The 23,596-nt window shown below is 42.8% G+C and overlaps 1 protein-coding gene across 5 annotated transcripts in view; it reads right to left on the bottom strand.

The window, feature by feature from the left end:
* Positions 1-4,198: 4,198 nt before the first annotated feature.
* The window catches only part of LOC126356207 (protein sprouty-like), a 523,717-nt gene continuing 504,319 nt past the window's right edge, over positions 4,199-23,596 (bottom strand). For all 5 annotated transcript variants that reach the window (XM_050007018.1, XM_050007020.1, XM_050007017.1 and 2 more), the window contains one exon: positions 4,199-5,413. In XM_050007018.1, coding sequence (XP_049862975.1) covers positions 4,288-5,346 — 1,059 coding nt within the window. In that variant the 5' untranslated portion in view covers positions 5,347-5,413 and the 3' untranslated portion in view covers positions 4,199-4,287. The remainder of the gene's footprint in view (positions 5,414-23,596) is intronic.

Genomic DNA, 23,596 nt, shown 5'->3' with positions numbered 1-23,596 from the left:
CTGGAGGATTAAATTGGATGTAACATGCTGTTTCCCAATAAGAAAATGATAGCAAGAGAAGTAGAAATGAGGCATAAATTTATCCTGATTTTTTAAATTTGTTTGCATCTATATAATGATTTGATGCTCAAGTATATCCTGTTTCTTTTTCTCCCAAGCACTGTATCAACTATCCAGCTTATTTAGTAGTAGTAGTATTTTCTCAAAGCCACAAACCAATTTCTTATACTCCCTTCAATTGAACACAGGCATACTGTTTGTCCCTGCAAAATATCAATTCATTCTTAAAAAACTGTACTGTTAATGATTCTGCACAAACCGCAGATGATGGAAACTGGTGACCATGATAAATCACAGGACTATGCTAATATTAATAATTGTGTTGCTGCAGGCATGTGCGTTAATGTGTCTTGCTAGAAAAAGAACTACTGTACAAAAGCTAGTGTGAATGATGATTTCTGTACTCCACACATTGCTTCATAAAAGGTGACTTGATTTTTTCCTTATTTAACACACCTGCTACACTATATTTATCTAGAAACCCATTCCCATAAACTGAAAAATAAGTTTCCAGCTGTGCTCTATCATTCATTTTGAATTATATAAAAATGAATGTGTTTGAAAGTTAGATTTTTCAGGGTAGTGCTCATCACTAACAACCTCTAACTACAAGCAACAGTAAGTCCAGATTGGAATATCAGCCATTATGGGAAATATAGATTGCTACTTGCTGGCCATCATGTCTGTGTGTGGTGCAGTGTGCTTGCTTTATCTTTTCTGACAACGGCTTTCACTGAAAGCTTAACGTGTACGTCTTCATTGTGCCTGTCTGTGACTCAACATGTCATCTTTATAAATAGTAGTGGCCTCCTTTCATAATTTTTGTTCATTTAAAATACAATTGTGGGTTGCACTCAGGCCTTGTGAGGCAAACTGAGGAGCTACTTCATTGAAAAGCAGTAGCTCCGGTCTTGGAACCTGACATACAGCCAGGAGAACAGTCTGCTGACCACATGTGTCTCAATATCCACATCCAAGGACTCCTACAGGCTGAGGATGACACAGCAGCTGGTCAGTACTATTGGGCCTTCAGGGGCCATTTGAGAGGAGTTTAGTTTTAATTTCATTTTTTAGTCTGAACTGAAATTACTTGAATGCTTTTTCTGTGGTGTCAAAAGTGAGGTGAAGATTACGAATGTGCTCACTGTACCAATAACAGAAAAATTCTTGCAAAACAAGTTTTCATGTGTTTGGAAAAAATCTGGTCTAAAACAATGTGCTGTTATTTTTGTGTATGGTTTGAACTTATTGCTGTCAAATGGATGTCATAATGCGTTACCTGTTCAATGACAGCATAGGTGTGTTTTCACAAAATTTCTTGGAGGTTTTATGTATTCATAGTTCAAAATAATTGAGAACTTAAGCAAAAAGTCCTGGCTTCCTAATGGAATGAGTTAAAAACATCACAACTATATGTATGTATGTAACATGGATTCTGGATTAGAAATGAGAAAGGTAAATGCAGTTGATCACTGTTATTATTATTACAATTTTCGAGTTCACATTATTTACAAGACAGTATTATACAAAGCTGCATTTTTACATGACCATATCTTTATCGAGACAGTATAGCACATCTGCTATTATTTAGTATGAGTCATTAAAAACAGCAGCATAACTTGTTCATTTGCCACCTATACAATAATATGATACAATCATTCAACATTGAATAGCATCAAGGTATGACTCTTGATTCAGTCCACAAAAAATGTATTTACTCCAAAAATGAGGCCATAACATCTTATTTGTTCATTCTGCATTGACACCTACATCAATACAAGATAGTAACTAAACTTCAAACTGTGAGCAAAAATATCAGTACTTCACTTGAAAATGAAGTTCTGTTTCAGTCTAACTTTTCAGTAACACCTCATTTCTGAAGCAGGCAAGATTTTGTGAAATGAAATCAAGATATGCATACCCTAATTGGTTACACAATTATACAATATTTATTTATTTATTTATTCTGATGACAAAACAACTTGAAGTTTTTTAGACTAGATAATACTGTATAAGGCATCAACCTTAACATCTAAAAAGTAACAGAAAGGAAATTACTTCATATACATATATATATATTTATAGCAATATAATTATTTTATGTTTAAGAAATCTTCTGAAAGGACAGAAAAATATAATAAATAAGCATTTTCTTTACAACAAATACATAGATTATTAAGTTAAAAAAAGACATCTTTGTACATACTTGCTCCATATTCAACAAGTTACGTTTGTTTTATACTATGCTTCTTAATATGAAAAGTTGTAATGAGAATCTTAATAAAATGTGTTTTGTAAAAACATTAATAGTAACTATTAGTATGTAAAATTTTGTAGTAAAATGAGTCCTATCATACGGCAAGTTGTATACATCTGTTAAGATGGCCATCTTTGGTACAATCCTAGCACATAATATTATGTTTCATAGAGTACAAATAACTAACCTTACACCAAACTGCAAAATATATTTCAGATTGTCTGCAATCCATCAACTTCCCAAAATAATCGAACAGAACCAAAGGAAGGCCACTTTTTCCTCATTTTTGCTAATAATGGCAGTGAGTAACGTAATGCGACCAGAAACTAAATAACATTTTGGTTTGCTATGACGCATCCTTTGACAGCACAGGTAAGCGGCTTAAAATCACTCAAAATACTATAAAAATCCTTTGAAAATGAAAGTCTGACATAAATGAAAGGAAAATGTAAGATTAGGTGAGTTATTTCAAGTTTGTACCCCATATTTTTGTATGTTTAACGAAACACAAAATTGTTTAGCAATGTTGTGTTTGTGCAAAAATAAATTAAAATTATATAGTCTTTATACAGAACATTTCAAATTTACATAAATACAGTTAGAAATAATTATCTACAAACTTATCATCGCTGCTTCCCCCGTGTGCCAGTAATTTGGACTATTGCGTCTTAGACGGCTACTCCAAAATACGACCGACATTCCTGATGCGCCTTTCCCCGTCCGATTGACAGGTGGAATGACAAACTGTGGCAAGAGGAAACATAAGTGATACATGTAGATAAAATTTAGTTCTTCCCTACATACAAACATTGACTAACAGTTAGTTTCATTTGTTTCGACTATAAAAAAGACTTTTTATTTAGATTTTGTTTGATTTAAAGCTGAAATTATTACAACTGACGATTAACGCGTCATATACGAGTTACAAAAAAAAAAAAAAAAGACTTCCCGACTGCCCGATACGTCCCTCGACCGGAAACCTACTGAACGAGCCGCTCACTTTCTACGTGCCTGTTTGTGTGTGCGTATCTGAAACGTACAGAGCTGGTGCCTGTACGTGAAACGACCGTTACGTCGCTGCCTGTTTGGGATTTTTTTCTTTTTTTTTAAATGAAAGCGGCCCGACCCAAAATACAAGAAGAAAAAAAAAAAAAAAGCATCACCCACTCCAATTCTCAGATATTATCTAGGAACTTGCAACCACGATACATTCTCGTACACTTTACAAAAAAAGATCCCACAAAACTAGAGCTTGACTGTTCGCAACAACTCGACTGCCACTGCCGTCCAAATGCAAGTTCAGTACTGTAATGTATTGTGACATTTTTTTAAAAATTATTCCGATATTTGCCTTCCAAGGTGAGGTTACCTATGTGGTGACTGTGTGTGTGTGTGTGTGTGTGTGTGTGTGTGTGTAAGAGTGCCAAGAGGGGTGGGAGAGTCGATTAAGTTTGACGAACAGTAGACAAACAGGTAAGGCAGCATTTCGCAGAGACCGGACGATCGAACGGCCGACTCCGATCGGTGCGAAATCTCGCCGGGACCTGGGCGCTAGTTATCGAATCCGGAGACGGTCCCCGAGGAAGGAGACGGCGGAGGGGAGGGAGAGAAGAAGACGAGCCGTCGCTCCGGCGTCGATTACGACGGGCGGGACGACGGGAGAAAAGCGGTAGTGCTCGCTGCCAAAGTAAGTCCCGGCAGCGACGGAGAAAGATAGCGCCTCACGGTCCGAAACTGCAGTCTCTTTCTCTTTCTCGCAAGCAAGTGTGTACAGTCGATCATTCACTCACATACACACGAACACGCGCGCGCCCACGTATACACTGACTTTTTTTGTTATTTTTTTGCTCCGCCTCTATTTCCGGAAGCGTTACAAATGGAGGAAAGGAGTATGTATTTATATTTATATATATATGTATAATCCCTGATACGGCCGACACTAGAGCGTAAGTGGTACAAAAATAAATAGGTCAGAAGTCCGGGGAGGCGGCGAGCAGCAGCGAGCTGGCGGGCCGGCAGCGGCAGCCGGCGGCGCTGTGGCGGCGGTAGCAGGCCTCGCAGAGGCGCAGGCAGGCGCGCAGCGGCCAGTACCACCAGAGGCAGGGCAGCGCCAGCGACAGCGCGCACAGGCAGCCCCAGCGCGCCGCGCAGCGCGGCGGCCCGCACGCGCACGGCTCGTCCGCGCCCTCCAGGTCGTGGTCGCGGCAGCAGTGGTAGAACAGCCCCTTGACGCAGCACAGGCACGTCGCGTAGTCGAGCGCCGTCTCGGCCGAGCAGTAGCACGAGTTGTCGCAGAGCCAGCGCGACGGCAGCGGGCGCGGCTTGCGGCAAGACTCGCAGCGGCAGCGGCCGCACTCGGGGCAGATGATGGAGCCGCGGAAGCAGTCGGGCACGCCGCCCGCCGGGCCCAGGCTGCCCGGCGCCGCCACCACGCGCCCGTCCGACCCGCGCCCGCCCGGCGACGACGAGCCCGACGCGGAGCCCGACGCCGGGCTGCCCGCGCCGCCGCCCGACAGCGCCGCCGCCGGCCCCGGGTACCCGCGGCCCTCCTTCTCGAACGTGTGCGCGTGGTGGTGGTGGTGGTGGTGGTGGTGGTGGAGGAGGTGCGCGTGGTGGTGCGGCGCGGGCGGCAGCTGCGGCCTCTTGCCCGGCGCCACGACGACGGGCAGGTGCAGCGCCTGGTGGTCGCGGGCCGAGTCGCGGGCCGGCGGCAGCTGCAGGGACAGCGGGTGGTGCCGCTGCTTGGGGGCGGCGGCCAGCTTGCCGGCGGCGGGCAACGGTGCCGCCGCCGTCGCGGGCCGGAACGGCGTCTCCACGTACTCGTTGGTGACGCGCTCGGTGTCGGGCCGCGGCGTCGTCAGCGTTACGACGTCTCCCGCCACCACCGCCCCCGTCGTCGCCGGCGCCGCCGCCGTCGCCGCCGGCGTCGTCGGCGGCGGCCGGGGCACGCGAGGGCGGTGCACCAGCGCGAGCGCGGGCGCGGCCGGCGGTCGCTGCAGCTCTGGGGGCGAGCTGCCATGCTGGGCCATCGGGGATCCCACCGTCTAACTCGACGTGCGCTCGCCTTCAGAACATACTACGGCCGGGCGCCAGCCGCTGCAACACACGAGCAAAGTCGCACGTCAGCTCTCACTCCACAATTCATCTTTACAAAATTTTATCCCACAAAATAAAAATACTCCAAAAACCTTATTTAAATGGGGTAGGACGTCAAACGGGCCGACTTGGAGCAGGAGAGGCACCACAGGACATTTTAATTCACACTGTCTTATACTTTTACGACCACTTGCCCGCGAAAGGCAAAGGTTCCGAGTTCGAGTCTCTGTCCGACACACAGTTTTAATGTGCCAGGAAGTTTCAAATTTATAAAACTTTGCCAGCGTGACCAGCAAGGATTCAGGATTCACACTCATAGCAGTGCAAGTTCACAAACACGACAAAATAATTTATACCTGTGATATTTCATCATTTTTTCAGTTACTGTTGGCAGAATTTGATGCTATATGTACACTTTTCTTCGTAAGTCGGAGATACTCTTCGATGAATTTTGCACAACATACAAACCATACTTACAGGTGTATGAAACACTATAATTTATTGAATTTAAGAAAAAAAATGAATAAGCTGTTACACTTTAAAATCCATGTTTAGAAAAAACTCAAATTTTATAGTTAAATATCTAAACTTTTACCACTGTTTTTAATAGATTTCGTACACCTGTAACTATGGTTCGTATGCTGTGCAAAATTCATCGAAAAATCTCTCCTAGTTGTGAAGGAAAGTGTACCTATAGGAACAAATGCAGCCAATAATAAGTGAAAAACTGATGAAATTTCAGATATAAGAAAAAATTATTTTGTTACGTTTTTGAACTTCCACTGCTATGGGTGTGAATCCCGAATCCTTCCTGATCATGCTGAAAAAGTTTTATGAATTTATTTGTAAAAGTATAGACAGTGGAAATCATAATGTTCTGTCGTGCCTCTCCTGCTCAAAGTCAGCCCGTTTGACGTTCTACCCCATTTAAATAAGGTTTTTGGAGTATTAAGAAGTTTCTTGATATTGTAAGCAAAATGTATGTGCTCTCTTGTAAGCTTTTACAACAGAGAAAACCCACGACTTTTCTCTATTTGGATTGATTAATAGTTTCGGCTAACAGCCTAGCTGTCTTCAGGTCGTATGACATTCTTTAGTAGTACTGGTGCCGCTATAGCTTCCCAGTTCGTTAAAATCTTCCTCCAAGTGACAACGTCCATTCTTGACAACCGAAAACACCTTTCCATCTTTCGTGGCCACTGTAATTGAACGGCGGTATTAAAGTACAGGTGTCGTGCCGTTAGAACTGGATAACTGATTTTACTCACTCTGTCGGTCAAATTGTGACGTCATAAAGCCCTTGTTTTATGACAAAGGTTCAATCACACTGGCCACGAAAGATGGAAAGCTGTTTTTAACTATGTCGTCTACGGATGATGGCATTTTAAAACATTTTAACGATTTGTGAAGCCGTAATGGCACCTACAGCAAGGAAAAAAGTTATTACCTGAAGATGGCTAGATCGCTCAACCTAGTAATCAACACAAATAATGTAGATTTCATGTGCTATCTATATTTCACGTATTTTCAGTTCCTAACAAACATTTTTATTTATTTACTAAACATATAATAGAGTACCTGCCTTCTGCCCACACTGTACAAAATTTTCACTAAAATATTTTACAACCAGAATGACAACTACACCTGGCTGAAGTCACCGAGAATACTGACTTTTGCGCAGAATGTAGTGCAACTACATGAAGCAATTAGTTGAACAATTAACATCTGTCTCTTGGCTTCCCTTTATAGATTTTGTAAAGGTCTTCAATTCGATCAGTCCCCCGCCTGTGTTTGAGGCTCTGAACAACATGGAGTAGAAACAGCTCTATGTAGCTCATATAGAGGGTATACCATAGTTCTACACACAGAGACACTAGTATGGACCGAAACGAGAAACAATTTTCTTGTAAAAATAACTCTAAAATGCATACGTTTTTAGCTACGAGCACTTTCATCTTCAATACCACGAAACGCATATCTTTCACTGCAAGCTCTCTGGTAAGAGGTATACACACTTGTTCAGTAGACTAAATGTGTGTCACACTAGCGTAAAAGCACAAGTGATCGTACCTCTTAAGGTATGCACTTTCAAGTCCACATTCACGCCACTGTTTTTCTTGTTTTGTCCCATACAACCTCCACCGAAAATTTGGAAAGCAAGCGGCTTGTAGAGGAAGAGAGATGTTTCGCAGTATCGAAGATGGACAAGTGCTCATAGCTCTTAGTGAAAGCATTATAGAGGCCATGTTTACAAGATTTGCTTCTTATTTCGGTCCACACTACCGCCTCTGAAAGTTTGTCAGTGATGTTCTAGTTCACCGTGTATAAAATATTACAAAACCACCACAGTGTGAGTGTTGTTTAACAAATCAATCAATTTCTCATTGTAAAGGGTGTAAAGAAAGGTACCTATATCTCAAACTATTTTCAGCAGGCCTAAAAAAGGCAATGGCAAAATTGAACTGAAAAAAGAAGGTAATGAACGTTCTGAGAAAGATATTAAATAACCAGAGATTTGTTGATCTTTTTCTATCTGCAAATAATACATGAGAACTTTACTTATTAGATAGCGAGCTTGTGCTAGTTTTCTCTGAAGTTGGCCTATAAAAGAACTGACAGAACCAAGATAATGATGAATGCATGGGCACCGGAAGAAAATGTATGTGTTGCAAGGAGGTAGCTGCAAAGGGTCACAGAATATTTCTAGCTGAGTCAACGTGAAAATATGAAAGGGGCCATAAAACCAGACTTTTTCGAGGTGTGAATTTGGGCTGGAAAGCTTACGTCAGAGACCCTTCAGTTTTGAAGTATAAGATGTCGGCCGAACTGAAGAAAACAGTTGGTCGGTGCATGCCACCACTAAAAATGTGTGAGCCATGGGCACTAAATGAGTTCTTTGTTAGAAAACTAGTAGTAGCCCAAAAAGAAATGAAAGATCTATACTGGGCTACGCAAAAGACAGACAAAGTAGTAGATGTTAGACGTACAACAAAGGTCAATGACATGATGGAAAGAGCGAATACATTGAAATGACACAAAGCGGATCATGTCGCTCGAAGAAAGGATGCGAGATGATCAAAACAAATACTACACAGAAGCCAAGTTTAGCAGGAAAGACGACGGCGAAGGCAGCCTGACAGATGGGGCAAAATCTTACAAAGACAGCTAGATTCAATTGGCGACGAGAAAATAAAGACTGGCTGAAATGGAAGATGCCACTGGGATTCTATGTTGCACGCCGACTCAAAGAGGCTACGTGAGCTAGTGATAAAACTGGAAGATCGTCATCATGATGACAGATTTATTTAACCCGAGAAGATTAATGGCATCAGGCCGCTCCCCTACATCTCACCAGGTGTTTTACATATTTTGCAACATATTCATTACGATAAGTGTAAGTCATATCCATACACGATTGCAGGCTTTCCCGGGGTATTTCAGTTATAAAATCTTCACAGGTTATCAGCCGAGTGGCGTCGTTTTCTAGTCTCAATGGATTTCGTCTTCAAGCGAAGATGATGGATACGCAATCCATTGAAACATCGCGACTAGAAGACGACGCCACTCTGCTAATGACCCGTGAAGATTTCATAGAAGTCATATCCAGTTTACAACATTTTTTAAAACATTTCATTATTGGTATGGTGCAGAAACCGAAGAAACATAGCACAGGTTACATTTGGTCACGAGTGGAACAACAGATCAAATTACAGAGGAAGAGATTTACACTATGGAGGCTAGCAGCAGAGAAGGAATGCGGGGAGGGAGGGAGAAACGGGATATAGCACAGTACTATGAAGGTAGGGCAAAGAAAGTAACGTGTCTGAGGAATGAAAAGAGCAAGAAGCCTAACTGGAAGAAGATGAGAGCATTTCCTTTATCGTTTGGCAAAATGAAATCTGGTTTAAGTGTTGATTTTTGGGGAATCCGTTATGAAAGCGACTGAAGGAGCGTTTCACCTTAAATGCAGCAGGGCATTTAACTGCGCGCAGAGTATAGGGTCCAGAAACGGATGGCAGCAACAGAGGAGTTTGTCGAAAGTAATACAGTAGCAATTATCACCTCGTAAAAGGTAAAATAGGCACTTGTTTGTTTGTTTGCTGGCATGTTCTGTCTGTAAACAGGTAAGTGAGCAGCATTTATGGTGGAGAGATTGGTCTTTCCAGTAATAACATTACAACTGCCGTACTGGATGACCAAGAATCAATTTCCTGTCTACTATTGCCGTGCAGCGTGCGGTGAAGTTCACAGCTTCTGTTCGTGTGCGTTTCTTTCCTTCTTTCTGTATCGTGTGTAGTGCTAACGGATTTAGTGGAAAATAGTAAACACTCCCTCGGCGCGTTTGCGCACTGCGTTGCCATTCATTTAAAAGGGGCGCCGCGAAAGGGTCGGCACGACTTCTTGAAACAACCTATAGGTGCTCCTTGTGACGTAGTGGGGTAGAAAGTGGAGGCTCGCCTGCTCGCCCTTCAATTTGCATACAGACTAAATGTACGAGCAGACCTTGCTACACTATGGCATCCAAGCGCCAGAGTACCGTAGCAAGCTGCTGAAGACGCCAAGATAAAAAGAGGAGTACCGTGGCGAAAAGTTGTGGGTATATAGGGCCAATGTAGACCGCTACGTAAGTCTGTTGGTTGGTTGGAGCGTTAAGGGACCAAACAATGAGGTCATTAGTACGTTTGGAGTTGGTGACACCAGCCATAAATCTGACCGAATTATGATAGTATGTAGAAGTGGTAAAATCGGGGGGGGGGGGGGGGGGGAGATTGAAAGCCATATAGATGCCAGTGATGAGAAGAACTGAGAAGTAAAAGTACGTGTTTCTGGAGAGAGTACAATTCAGAGTGCAGAAGAGGGCTCACGCGCAGCGAGAGGCACCTTACCCACATTTGAGCCTCCGTCAAACCGATGCAGGACTAAGTAACGGAATAAATAATATTATCGAGTAGGGAGATCCGCGTAAGTAAAATTGGGAAGGCTTAAAACTTAATGATCATCAGGACTGACAATAGTTAAATGAGATGTAAACAATAAGGCCAGTATACTGGTGGGCGCAGCCTAGTGTCCCCTGGGTGAAAGAATATGCAGCCTTTTTGAAAGTATTATTTTATATCCATATTTGTGAAGGTAACGGCTAATACGATTTTACTTCTCTAATTTAAGCACTAACAGACGCTATTCTTGCTCCCTTACCCACCCAATACTACTGAAGACACTAAAACCTACCCATGCCAGTTGATGTGTATTAGCTCCACAGCAAGGAAAAAAAAAGTACAGAGTTAAATTTCAACCCGTGCTTTATGTCGTATTATGTCTGAATGCGAAAACGAGCTCCTCGTCCAGGCCTTGATGTCGACCGGCCGCCATGTCTTCCTCTGCCTTGCGGCATCATGCGGATGCGGTATGGAGAGATACGAACAACACAAACCTTTGAGCCGCTACTCCTTAGTCAAGTAGCCCCTCATTTGGTATCACGAAGCTGAATGTACCCCGTACCGGACATCCCATGAAGGAGAAATCGTCATCCCCAGTTCTTGGCACTACCGGAAATAGAACCCGGATCCTCTGCATTGTAACCATCTACGCTGACCACTCAGCTACCGATGTAGGGTTGCGATATCGGGCAGCGATGTGTGTAAATACCGATAAGTTAGGTGATACTTTTGCTCGGTATTTGCCCAGCCGATGTGTTGCAAACCACGATATTTTGTGTCGATATAATGGGATAACAGTTATTACCACCACCATCATATTATCACATCAAATTTATAACAGAAAAATCAACTTTTTAATACTGAAATGTTTACAAACTAATAACGGTATCTACAGTTTTTTACTTTGAAGTTTTAAGAGAAAGTTTGACTTATCAACTGCATACGCGAGCAACCCTCCTCTCACGCGGAAGCAAGGCTAGTAGATAATGTTTAAAATGTACTTCTCGAAACCTCTTCACTTTATGTTCTCCGTTGATCAATGTCTATGCTGGTGATTTTGTGGCGTGAGCGCAATAAAGAGTAAAGTGATTTCCATTGAAAAAAATGAGATGAAATGATCGTATGGGATTGTTGGCCGGGAGGCCCCAACGGGAGAAGTTCGGCCGCCGAGTGCCACACTGGGCGACTTGCATGCCGGTGATCAGGATGAAATGATGAGGACAACAACACCCAGTCCACGAGCGGAGGAAATCTCCAACACGGCCGGGAATCGAAGCCGGGCCCGCTGGCACTTTACCACCCAGCTAAGGAGGCGGACGATGATTTCTATTTAAAGCAACTGATTAAAAGTGGAACATGCCAAGAAATTAATGTTTTAAGTTCCTTAGAAAATAAGTTTTGGACTAAATTTTTTCATTTATATTATCGGTATCTGAGTGATTTTGGTTATCTAGTTTTTCATACGCTGTAGTATAACTTAGTTTTCCCTAAGATTATTTTTATGTGACGTAATGTGTAACTGAATTAGGTAGTCAAATTTTCGTTACTTCATAAAACTATCTTCTCGCAACTTCAAACAAAATGGGCAATCATGAGTAATAATCTGAATTATTGGCATCTATGTATCGAATCATCGATAACGTTATTCCATCATAGTCATTAGTAAAACACTGCGATATTCGATCATCGATATTTATCTTTCGGTAACTCATTCCTACTACGCACGGCGACCTTTTGTCTGAATGGGTTAAACATTGAAATATGCGAGAAAGCCTTACAGAAATACGTTCCAAACATGGTAGACATATGATATACGCTAAAAATAAAATTAGAGGAACTTTTGTGAAACGTGAAATGAAAATAATACTACTGAAGATATCACTAACGTTAATTCAAACTAACAGCTATGAAATTTTGGAAGTATTGTTCCCTTTAGCTGCCAAAACCGTTTGGTCTACATTGTATCAATGAACGATTTTTAGGCACGTTTTGTTGACAATTTAAAGCAACAACTTCCTACCGCCAAGTTCGTTACAATTAACAACGAACCCGAGAGGGAAACAACGTTAAATATAACACTGTGCAAATTTTTCTAACATTTAAGTAGCATAGCGTCGAAAATATTCTTCAGCGTTAGAAAATGTACACTATCATCATATTATCTCCTGCGCTTTAAAAATATTGCACGAACGCGGACATGTTATCTTAAACAGCATTGTTGTTTTCGGTCCAGAAGTGCTAGCGGTCAACCGAGCAGTGCGTGTGCAAGGTCCGTGGCAGCAGAGAACACAGGACGTGCTGCAGTTGCTGTGTGGATAAACCGCCTCCGACTCACTTTATAAATAATTACTTTCATTGTTAGCACACTTACTCTTCAATTTTCGATGAGAGTAAATCTTCTCTACTTGTCACTCATCCCGTTTGCCTGCTTTGCGAAGGGAGTCTATAAACACGGTTTCTTTGCGGCTTTGTATCGTCTGCAGATCGTCTTTTTTCTTTTGTAGTGCTTTTTTTTTTAAATTTGCGAACTTAGTATGGCATACAGCTGACGACTGACTTATCTATGTTGAAATATTCTGCAGCTGCAGAATTACAGCTATGAACAAAATCTTAATACGGCATAACTACCATCAGGAACCTTGCGAAGATTTCGTTGTAATTCTGATGCTTCTGTACTTCCACTAAGCAGTAATGTATTACTCGTTAATATAAAACTCCATTCTGAGGCATAAACAGAGGTGCAAAGCCTGTGAGGAAATTTTTACTTCTAGTATGTATTGTACAAACCATCCTGAATTCGCTATTGTTATGAACATTAAACATTATTTGGGAGATATTTTTTGGAATAAGTTTATGTATCCCAAGGTTCTCTAAGAAGTTTGTGCAATACAACCTGTTAACATCCTTACTATAAGCACCTGTAGAACAGAGCTTAAATATGTTTTGGCCTTAAGCTGCATAGCCCCAGGAAATTCTGTCATGGGGCAATATGGGGCTAAAATATGCAGATTACACTAGAAATCCTGTCACCAGGTCAAAGCACAGAGATTCCTAAGAGCAAAGGGATGCAACTGAGATTTCTGGTTAACTTGTACCCGTTCTGTTACCACCTGAGTTTATTACACATTTTAGTGGTTAAGAACTTCACACCTGGACTCCAGTGGGTACCCATTGATCTCTGCTTGTGGTATCTGTAATTCATATGTTTGTTTCGTACTGCATAGAAGAAGATTAAGATATACAATTCCTTAATACAAATCAAAAATACGAATTTCGTTATACTTAATTATTTCAACAGTAAAACTATGTTAATAGTGATATTTGAGTGTTAGCTGCTTGTTACGAACTTAGCTATGCCGATAACAACCACCCTATAGATTCCCACGAAGAAAAAGCGATCTTTCAACCAGAAGGTTGACTTTAACACCACAATCCTTTACCAAGCATAATCCTACTGGAAACGATGCACCGTTTCTTTTCTTCGGCGTTTGAACCGACTTACCCACCAAATAACGGGGGTCCCAGTTTAGCGTGATACATGAACGACCGTGCAACTTGGAATTTTTCAGATTAACAAATCACTGCCAGGGATTTAAGCTGATTTTCGTTTGAAATTTTGACGTTTCCTTGAAAAGGAGGTGATCAGAGATTTATTGACATGGAACAAGTGAGAAAAAATCATCGGACTGACCGACTATTGCCAAGCTGACATTTACCTACTAGACTACTGAGTCAGACATGTATGAAATATAAACACAAAAATACACACAGAAATATAAACTTCAAAACAAACGAGTTGGCGGTGTGGTTTACGAGTCAAATGTCAATAAGAAAAAACACTAGTAAAAGACCATTCCAAAGTAATTTAGGATAGGCTTACGCAATACAGATAACAAAAAAAAAAATTGGTCAATGATAGTGAACCACACCATTAGGTTTTATAAAGTGGCTAAGAATCAAAATTCGCTGATATCTTAGCTCCCCATTCACATTGCCCGAATCACCAACGCATTCGCAAAGCTGCGTCAATGGCTCGCCTTAACACCTCACACACTTCGTAAGACCCATCGGTTCTGTGCTGTTAGTAGAACTTTCATGAATTTTCGTATGAAATTTTCATGCTTAGATCGAAAGGTGGTGATCGGTGACATTTAATGACATGGGACTGAATCAGCTGCGACCTGCTTAACGAATCATTCCCCAATTACCCTCAAACAATTGCGGTTATGAAATGACATGATGGAGACAGCGTCAGCTCGGAAAACGTAAACCACGGCAGCCATAGAAGGGTCCTCTATTGTCCCACTGACGAGCCTAGTGTCTTAATCACTGTGCAAATACCGTCAGTAATGGGGGGCATGAATAGGGAGGTCCAGAAAAATTTCAAGGTTTCATTTTGCTCACTAGGATGATCCAACAGTGCTTAAGCAAGAATGCAAAATGTTGAGGAGCCCAACCTTTTTCTTTCCTTTTTTTTTGCTTTTTTGAGTCATCAGTCTGACTGGTTTGATGCGGCCCGCCACAAATTCCTCCCCTGTGCCACTCATCTCAGAATATCACTAAGAACTTATGTCCTCAAACACTTATTTATACGAAACAGTAGCTAGAACTGGAAAGGAAATCAAGATTTTACAGCATACGGACTGCACGCGAAAGGATTCGACAACACTAAGATTATAAGAACAGTGGCAATATGTGGGCGATATGGAACAGCCCTTCATTTGTGAATGGATCAAACAGTGAAACAAAAGTAATCGAGAAATTGAGATAAAGGCTGCGCCTGGACAATTGGTCAACATAAAACGATCTACCATGAACTATATTACACATTATTCTTATGTTCTACTACATAAGGCATCTAAGTATTAAGGAAAAAAGTTTGACATCTCAAAATAATGGTAGTATACTGTAATGGCAGTAGAAGTTCGTAAGTTGGTTGCTGTGACAATCCAAGCTGTAAATTCACTGCAATAATAGCGATTTTGTTGACTGAATACACGTTTCTAAGAAGAAGAAACTCAATGTTAAGTGCCTGACAGCATCTATTAATTTGTCTCTTACAGATTAAATAAATCTTCAAATTTATGCACCCAGAAAACCAAGCAACAACGTTTAAGATGCTTCACGATGTATTTCGTTGTTTCCTTTCCTATTCCATTTGCGAATTTGAGACCCCAAATTTTTCCCTGTCTGACTGGTACTGACAGTTTCAACTAACAGCACGTTCCGGATGTACTTTATCTCGTTTCTCTGTCATGGAAGTGATGACAAATGCAACACAAGTACAGAAGAATAAGGCGCTTGGGTGGCTTGTACTTAACTGCTTTAGCCATGCGTTACTTCCTACCAACAGACTGAGATCTTTCGCTCGCTCTTCCTGCAACAGATCATCTGTTTCGGCTCTACTTTATAGAACATTGTTTTCATCGATGACAATCCGGAAACATCACTGCAATCGTAATAGATCAGAGTCCCTATACTTTTCGCTTAAATTGGTTCTTATAGAGCTTTCAGCAAGACCACGGCCGATTTCTAGCCTCCATGCACGTCCAATTGAGCTAGCATTGCGTCTATAAACAACCTCGATGTCTATGAGCGTTAAATTTTCCTGTACTTGAACCCATAACGTACTAGTCGCACTCACTATACACGGTGAAGCGAATTTCACGCACTCTGCTTCGCAGCGCGAGTCGTCACATGCGAGCGGTAAAAAAATGTCTCACAAAATTTCGCCCGGCGATTACATCCAGCAGAAAAAGACGTTTAAGAGTGGTAATCTGGCAACACTGTAACCGTATGTATGGTAACTACCTTTGCCAGCACATACACATTGTGCTGCACAGTTGGTGCAATGGACAGAGTTTTGTGTTAGCAAGCAGGAGGCCGATGGTTCGATCCTGGGTTGAGGCATACGTTTTTTATTTGGCAAATTAAGTCCAGGTGGTACGGTATCTGGCATCTTAATCGTCAACAGTGATTGCACCATGTCCTCTCGAAAAAAAAAAATCTGCACTTACGTACTACAATCGTAGAAATGGAAGATTGGTCAGATTTGAAAGAAGCCCTTTCCACGTCGTGGGCGTGGTTTTGTTTTCAACACTTCGTATACTAGATGAGAAACCTGTTTTCTTTGTACCTTCTTCCAGTGGTCCCATAAATTAGTACCAACTATTATTCTAGTATCGTTTAGGTCCATTAAATTCCGTTAAGGCCTCATGTTATCAATAGGGCTAGCAATGTGGTTTGCGAATAGTGTACAGACACTGTTACTACTTGCATGTGTTATCACCGTGGTACAACTAATTATACCTGTGAAGAATGAGTGGTAACCGCATGCTGTTCATTATGTATCTAAATGCATTATTATTATTATTATTATTATTATTATTATATCAACGGAATTGTGGAAACATGTCGATTACCTTTCGGAAAACGGTGTAATTCGAAACCGAACATTTCGCAATTAGCGGTGTCGGGTTGAATCATGCAGAACAATATCTGTCAGAGGGGTAATGCGCGTTAGGTGGAACAGCTCGCAGGACTGATGGCGTGTTTACATTGCGTGCACTGTCCCCAAAAGGGGCTAGTTGCGAGCGGAGTAACGCACCTGTGATACACTCCAACGTATATGCATACACGTATCGAATTTTCTAGTTGTAAACCCTTAAACCAGTGTGGCAGACGTATGGCATGCACAAACGATGAATATGTGGATATGATTCTGGTCCTTGGTGCATCTGATAGCCGGGCTAGTTTTGCCGCTCGTGAATATGTTGCTAGATGTCCTCGTCGACGCCATTCAGATAAAAATGTGTTTCGTCATCTGGAGCTGCACCTTCGGGAGTCAGTTTCTGTCCTTCCACCACTGTGAGACAGAGGTTGTCCACGGACTCACCGTGCTCCATCTACCGGGGAAGATGTTCTGGAGGTCATACACCAAGAACCCCTGCAAAGTGTACGTAGCGTAGCACGGCAGCTGTGTGTCTCGCAATGCACTGTCATTAAGGTGCTGCACGAGCATGGGCTGTACCCCTATCACTATGCTTTCATGCAACAACTATTGCAGATCGCCATCAGAGGATGCAATTCTGCGAATCGTTCCAACAACATGAAGCCAACGATGGCTTCGTGAACACCGTAATGTGGTCGGATGAAGCAGCATTCACTCTTGAGACTGTCGTCAATGTGCACAATCCCCACCACTGGTGTGAGGTTAACCCGTAAGTCACGCGCGACCATAGATATGAAGTTCGCTTTGGTATCAACGTCTGGGCCGGAATATTGGACGACAGGTGCCTGGGCCGTTACATTTTGCCTGGTCGATTGACTGCACGAAGGTATTATGCATTCCTCTCCAACTATCTGCCTGATGCACAGGAAGATGTTCCAATACATGTTCGGCAGAGGATATTGTTCCAAGATTATAGTGCACTTCCACATTAATATGCGACAGTATTTGGAACATTTCCAGGGAAATGGCTCTGGCATGGAGGTCCAGTTGTATGGCCACCGCGTTCACCTGGTCTTAATCCCCTGGATTTCTCCCTGTGGGGACCCCAGAAGGAGCAAGTGTACTCTAATTCGCCGACGAGTGTGGAAGAACTGGTAGCGCGTGATCATGCTGTTCTTGTTACTCTGGATGCAGCTTCGCTGCGAAGGGTCCAGAGCTGTATGATCCGGCGGTTTGCGCAATGTTTGGACGTGCAGGGAGGTCACTTTGAGCATATGTCCTGAGGACAACGTATTCTGTTGTGAAGGCCACGTAGTCATTAATATTGACATCATTATTGTCACTGGTTACTAATGAGAGACATTGAGCGCTCATATTGAACATATAAATGACAAGTAGATGTGTTATTGTACTGTGCTACCACCTTTAGCATCTCGAAATTGATATTGTTTCTGCAGTTATTCTGTACTATGAGGGGTCATTTGTTTCAACTTTATTTCTTATTTGTCTAACCACATGTTTGCTACGCTCAGCGTTACAAAATGTTGTAAATTTAGGATACATGTGACCTAAGAAACGGTGCACATTACAGTATGCAATGTTGGAATGAAATTAGCAAATAAAAAGATGCGCCCAACCCAGGATCGAACCCTCGACCTCCAGTACGCTAACCCAACACGCTAGTTACTGCATCAACTGCACAGCACGACTGCTATGTACTGACTGAAGTTTTTAACATACATATGGTTACAGTGTTAAGATTGCCACGCTTTAACGTCCTTTTTCTGCCGAATGTATTCGCCGGACGAAATTTTGTGAGGGACTATCGCTGGCATGTGAGGAGTTGCTCTGCGAAACCAGAGTGCGCGAATTTCGCTTCACCCTCTATCTGACAAAATCTTAAGATCTACAACCACAGCAGCAATGTGAGGATGTAACATTAAACAGCACAAACTTAACGTCGAAATACGTAGAGTGCAACAGATATGGTATTAAGAACACGGGGAAACAGCAATGCGAATAAGTCAGACTGAATGAACGACTTAACAATTCTGAGTACAAAACTGTGTGCAATGAGCACAAGTTCTGTACTGAATAATAAATTATTCCAAATGGGGACGATAACAAAACGTTGCACGCAGCTTCTTATGAACATTTGATATTTAATTTGAGAATCTACGATCAAAATCTCCTGACGATGCGTGGCATTTTGTACTTGCATTGACACCTGTCATAACACACACACACACACACACACACACACACACACACACACACACAGTTCCTCCTTCCCACCCACAACCCGTACTTAGTAGGTTAATTCTAGAAGGCAAGGCAGGCACATCAGCACCGACCGACCGACCGCCATGTCATCCTCTCAATGGCGTCACTGGATGCAATATGGAGGGACGTGCGTCAGCACACCGTTGTCTTAGCCATTGTCAGATTTCTTGATGTGAAGCTGCGTCTACTAGGTCCAGTAACACCTCGAACAGGGCACGTGGTTGAGTGTTCCCCGTTTTCCAGTCCTCCCACCGAGGAAAAATCCCTGTCAGTAACGGGAATCGAACGCAGCTCCTCCGAATGGCAATCAGCCGCGCTGGTCACTCACCTACTAGATGGTATAACCAAATACAGTGTGCCACGAAATTCACAAAAAAAATCCTAGAACGCAGTGCGTATAAGACTTCCTCGACTACTGTTCTTATACACACAGATTTACAAATTAGTCTATGGTGATAGATATATGTGCTCTACAGAGAACCGTCTACCTACAGGGTAGGAAACTGCTGTCAGCAGTGAACCTACGCTGCCAGTCGGATGTCATTTCAGAGAGCAACACGATACCGTTAAATAAAATAACTTAACAGCATGCCACAACTTGGGGCAGACACTGCTAAAAATGTGTCCAAATCTCACGTTAAAGGCGTTGTTTACATGTAAATCTCTGGGGCATCAGCCAACCATGCTTATGTATATGTATATGTATATACGAAAAAGAGACACTGTGGAACGTAATTAAAGGATCACTTTTTCGAATGCCCGTAATTTCCACGTATTGCGGCACGCAACTTTGAGTGAAAGGTATGTAAAATCTTCCTCTGTAATGGAGCGAAAGTGTTTCGCCCTGCGACGTCACCCTCAGTCTCAACGACGCTTCAAACTGCAAGACGTCGTCGACAAGTGCGAGGAAAGAAAAGGCCACAGCTCGCAAATTGATGTGGCATGTAAGGCGAGTTAATGATTTAACACTGGAAACAAACTCTACTATTCTGCCCAATATCGCCAAACCAGTTTTCATCGATTCTTTGGACGCCTCTGCGATCAACGTCAGAACTACGACGCACAGCGTTGAAGCTACGCGAGTTTTCTTATGAGAAACATTCCACATACTCCACAGCTCAAAATCGGCACGAAAAGGCAGCAGGGGGTGACAAAGGCCGTTAATTAAACCACCCCTTTCCCTGGGTCGTTGATTCCAACACATTCCACGATTTAAAACGAGGTTGCAGAGTTGAGCAACAGGAAGACCTTACCAACCTTTGCCACTTCTGACACCCTCGGATGTTCCAACATTTCTCTAAAGACATTGTGGGGATGTATCTACGTCGAACATGGAGCTCAGTGCGACCACAACATTTGCTCCAGTGTACATGATGGAATCACTAGGGATCGTTCAAAACCATTCGACGATATTTCCACGTGATTCGAAGTAGCAAAGCGTGCTTGTGCTCTTCTGGCGCTCCTATTTTGTCTCTGAGCACTATGGGACTTAACATCTGAGGTCATCAGTCCCCTAGAACTCAGAACTACTTAAACCTAACGAACCTAAGGACATCACAAACATCCATGCCTGAGGCAGGATTCGAACCTGCGACTGTAGCGGCTTCGCGGTTCCAGACTAGCGCCTAGAACCGGACGGCCATCACCGCCGGCTCGCTCCTATTTTGTATCGTCCTCTGACGTGACCACAGTGGCATGCGACACTGACACACGCGTGAGCAACGGCAAAGGGTCTTTCTATAACATCGCAGTTCGATAAAACTCTTGGTTGCACGCATCCACACCTTCACTGACAATTTAGAAAATTTACCTGTGCAGACAGAACCCATGACGAAGTCCTGGGTGCTAGCAAACCGACAATCCCTTCAACATTCTGCGAACAAGATGTTGCATCACGCGCAAGAAGAGCATTGAAGCAGCGAAAGAGCAGCAGTGTTGCCTGCCTGCAGGCGTCTGGGACTCTCGTCACGAGTTCCATCTGTGCAGCTACACTTTAGATGCTCGACAAAGGTGTCAGTGGAACTGATGGTTTTGCCGAACTGAGAAGATCTTAGAATGATCCTTTGCCATTTTATTCAAGCATATGTCAACGTCACATATCCCACTCCCCCCCCACCTCCTACCGCCGCCGCCCACGCGATCCGGCCACAGAGGAACAAAATACGAGCGCTGAAAATGCACAAGCAGCCTCTGCTACTTCGGATCGCTTTCAAATTTAGTCGACTGGTGCTGAACGGTCCCTAGTGTTTCCAACCTGTTCACGAGCAAAAATTTCGGTCGCACTGCGCTCCAAATGGGGTCAGATTGCTTTTTAATGGGAATGCAGCCCCACAGTGTCAGATTGGTTGAATCGTTCGAGGGTGTCAGCAGTGAGAAAGTTTGTCAAGAACGTCTTCCTGTTGCTCATCGCGCTGCACACTATCGTTTTCGATTGCGAAATGTGTAGGAATCAACGCACCAGGGAAAGGTGTGTTTCACTGAGGTCCTTTATGCTGCCCCGCAAGGCCTTTTCGTGCCGATGAGAGGCAGTATGTGAAACGTTTTCCTCGGCCACTCCTAAGAAAACCGCGTGATTTCAAGGCTGTGTGTCGCGGTCCTAACCTCCACGACCTTCCCAGCGTGTGACAAGTCCACGGTTGTGTTGGGCAGGATTGCGGTGAAGTTTGATGCCAATGAGACGTCATCAATCCACAGCACGTTACATGAACTTCTGAAGTGCGGCCTTATTCTCGCATGTGTCGAGACATTGCTGTCTGAAGCGTCATGGAGTCCGAGGATGACGTCATAGGACATGAAGTTTTTGCGACTTTACAAAGGACGGTTTTGCGCATATTTGATCCAAATTTCTAACTTAAGCGTCACGATAGATGGGAATTATAGGGGTTTCGAAACAGCGGATTTTTAATTCTGTGGTGACAGTACTCACGATTCCAGGGAGTACCGCACCACAATCGATAAGCCGCACTCTGAACACTTTTTAGTGCAGCAGCTCTCTGGGTTTGCAGTAAGAACCGAACCCAGGTCTGCCAGGGGCCGCAGCTACCAACCCATGGATATCATGCGTGTGGATAGCGATTGGTTGATGTCTCATTAAATACCGAAGCAGTGAGCTATGGCGGACAGCTTTCTTCAGTGCGCCGAGTCGTGAAGTCGGCAACTCACCAGAGGCTACATGCTGCGGTGTTCTTACGTCGTCATCGAGACAGACTCCGTAGGAATGGCAGGCAAGCTCTGTTTCTACGTGGGCACCACTCAGAAGCACAGGGACAGGGCAGTAATATTTTAGAGGACTTTCTATAATTTCAAACGTCTAATTATGCTGGACTTATCACGAGAAGAATCATCACTTAAGCTGTGTACCTCATCTTGATAAAAATTTATTAATAATTGTTGGGAATACTTCTGATTGAAGCTAACCTGCGTGGTCCCCTTGCACTTCCAAGAAATTCTTGCCGCACAGTGTAGTTTTGCTACGGTTTAAGAACAAATGTATTTTATCTCCATTGTTATTGTGATCCGTATGTCCTTTAGATCTTTCTGAAACTGACAGCGAATTTTCAATTTATTTTCAAATTCTTTATTAACAACGCTTTTGACAAATAAAGTTAAGTATCTATTAAAAGCACGGAATCTTATCAGAATGTTATCAGGCGCAAATAAATGTGATCTTTAATAAAACTGGAACTATTTTTATTGATTCACTTGTCTTCTGACTGGTTTGATGCGGCCCACCACGAATTCCTCTCCTGTGCCAACCTCTTCATCTCAGAGAAACACTTGCACCCTAGGTCTTCAATTAGATGTTGCATGTATTCCAATCTCCGTCTTTCTCTGCAGTTTTTACCATCTAGCACCATCAAAGTTGTTCCATGATGTCTTAGCACATGTTCTATCATCTTGCCCCTTCTTGTCAGTGTTCTCTGTTTCTTTCTTCGCCGATTGTGTGGAGAACCACCTCATCCTTTGTCTCATCGTTCATGTGACTGATGTTTGATACCGGTACATTTATCGGGCCACGAATGCCCTTCTTGCTTCATGCGTCATGGGTATTTCACTTCCAAGGTGCCAGAATTCTATAATTTCGATGTTAAGTTTTTCGCTGTTCTCATTTGTACTACTTCTCATTACTTTCGTCTTTCTTCGGCTTACTCTTAATCCATGTCAGTGCTCATTACTACGTTCACTCCAACATATCGCATCACCCTTACTGATAACAAGGTCGTTAGAGAAACTTACCACTGACATCCCTTCACCTTTAATTTTAATCCTACTCTAACCACTCTTATTTTCATTATTGCTTTTTCGGTGTACAGACTGAACAGAGGGGTTAAAGACTGCTCTCCGTCTTACCCCATTTTTAATCCGAGCACTTCGTTCTTGGTCTAAGTCTTACTGTTCCCTGATAGTTCTTTCCCTATATTCTACTCCTATTTTTCTCACAATTTCGAACATCTTGCACCATTTTACATTGTATAGTGCTTTTTCCAGGTCAACAAATCCCATAAACGTGTC

This window comes from Schistocerca gregaria, chromosome 3 (assembly GCF_023897955.1).
Source record: "Schistocerca gregaria isolate iqSchGreg1 chromosome 3, iqSchGreg1.2, whole genome shotgun sequence".
NCBI lineage: Eukaryota > Metazoa > Arthropoda > Insecta > Orthoptera > Acrididae > Schistocerca > Schistocerca gregaria.
The sequence above is the reverse complement of the archived record's forward strand: the minus strand, read 5'-3'. Positions and strand labels throughout refer to the sequence as shown.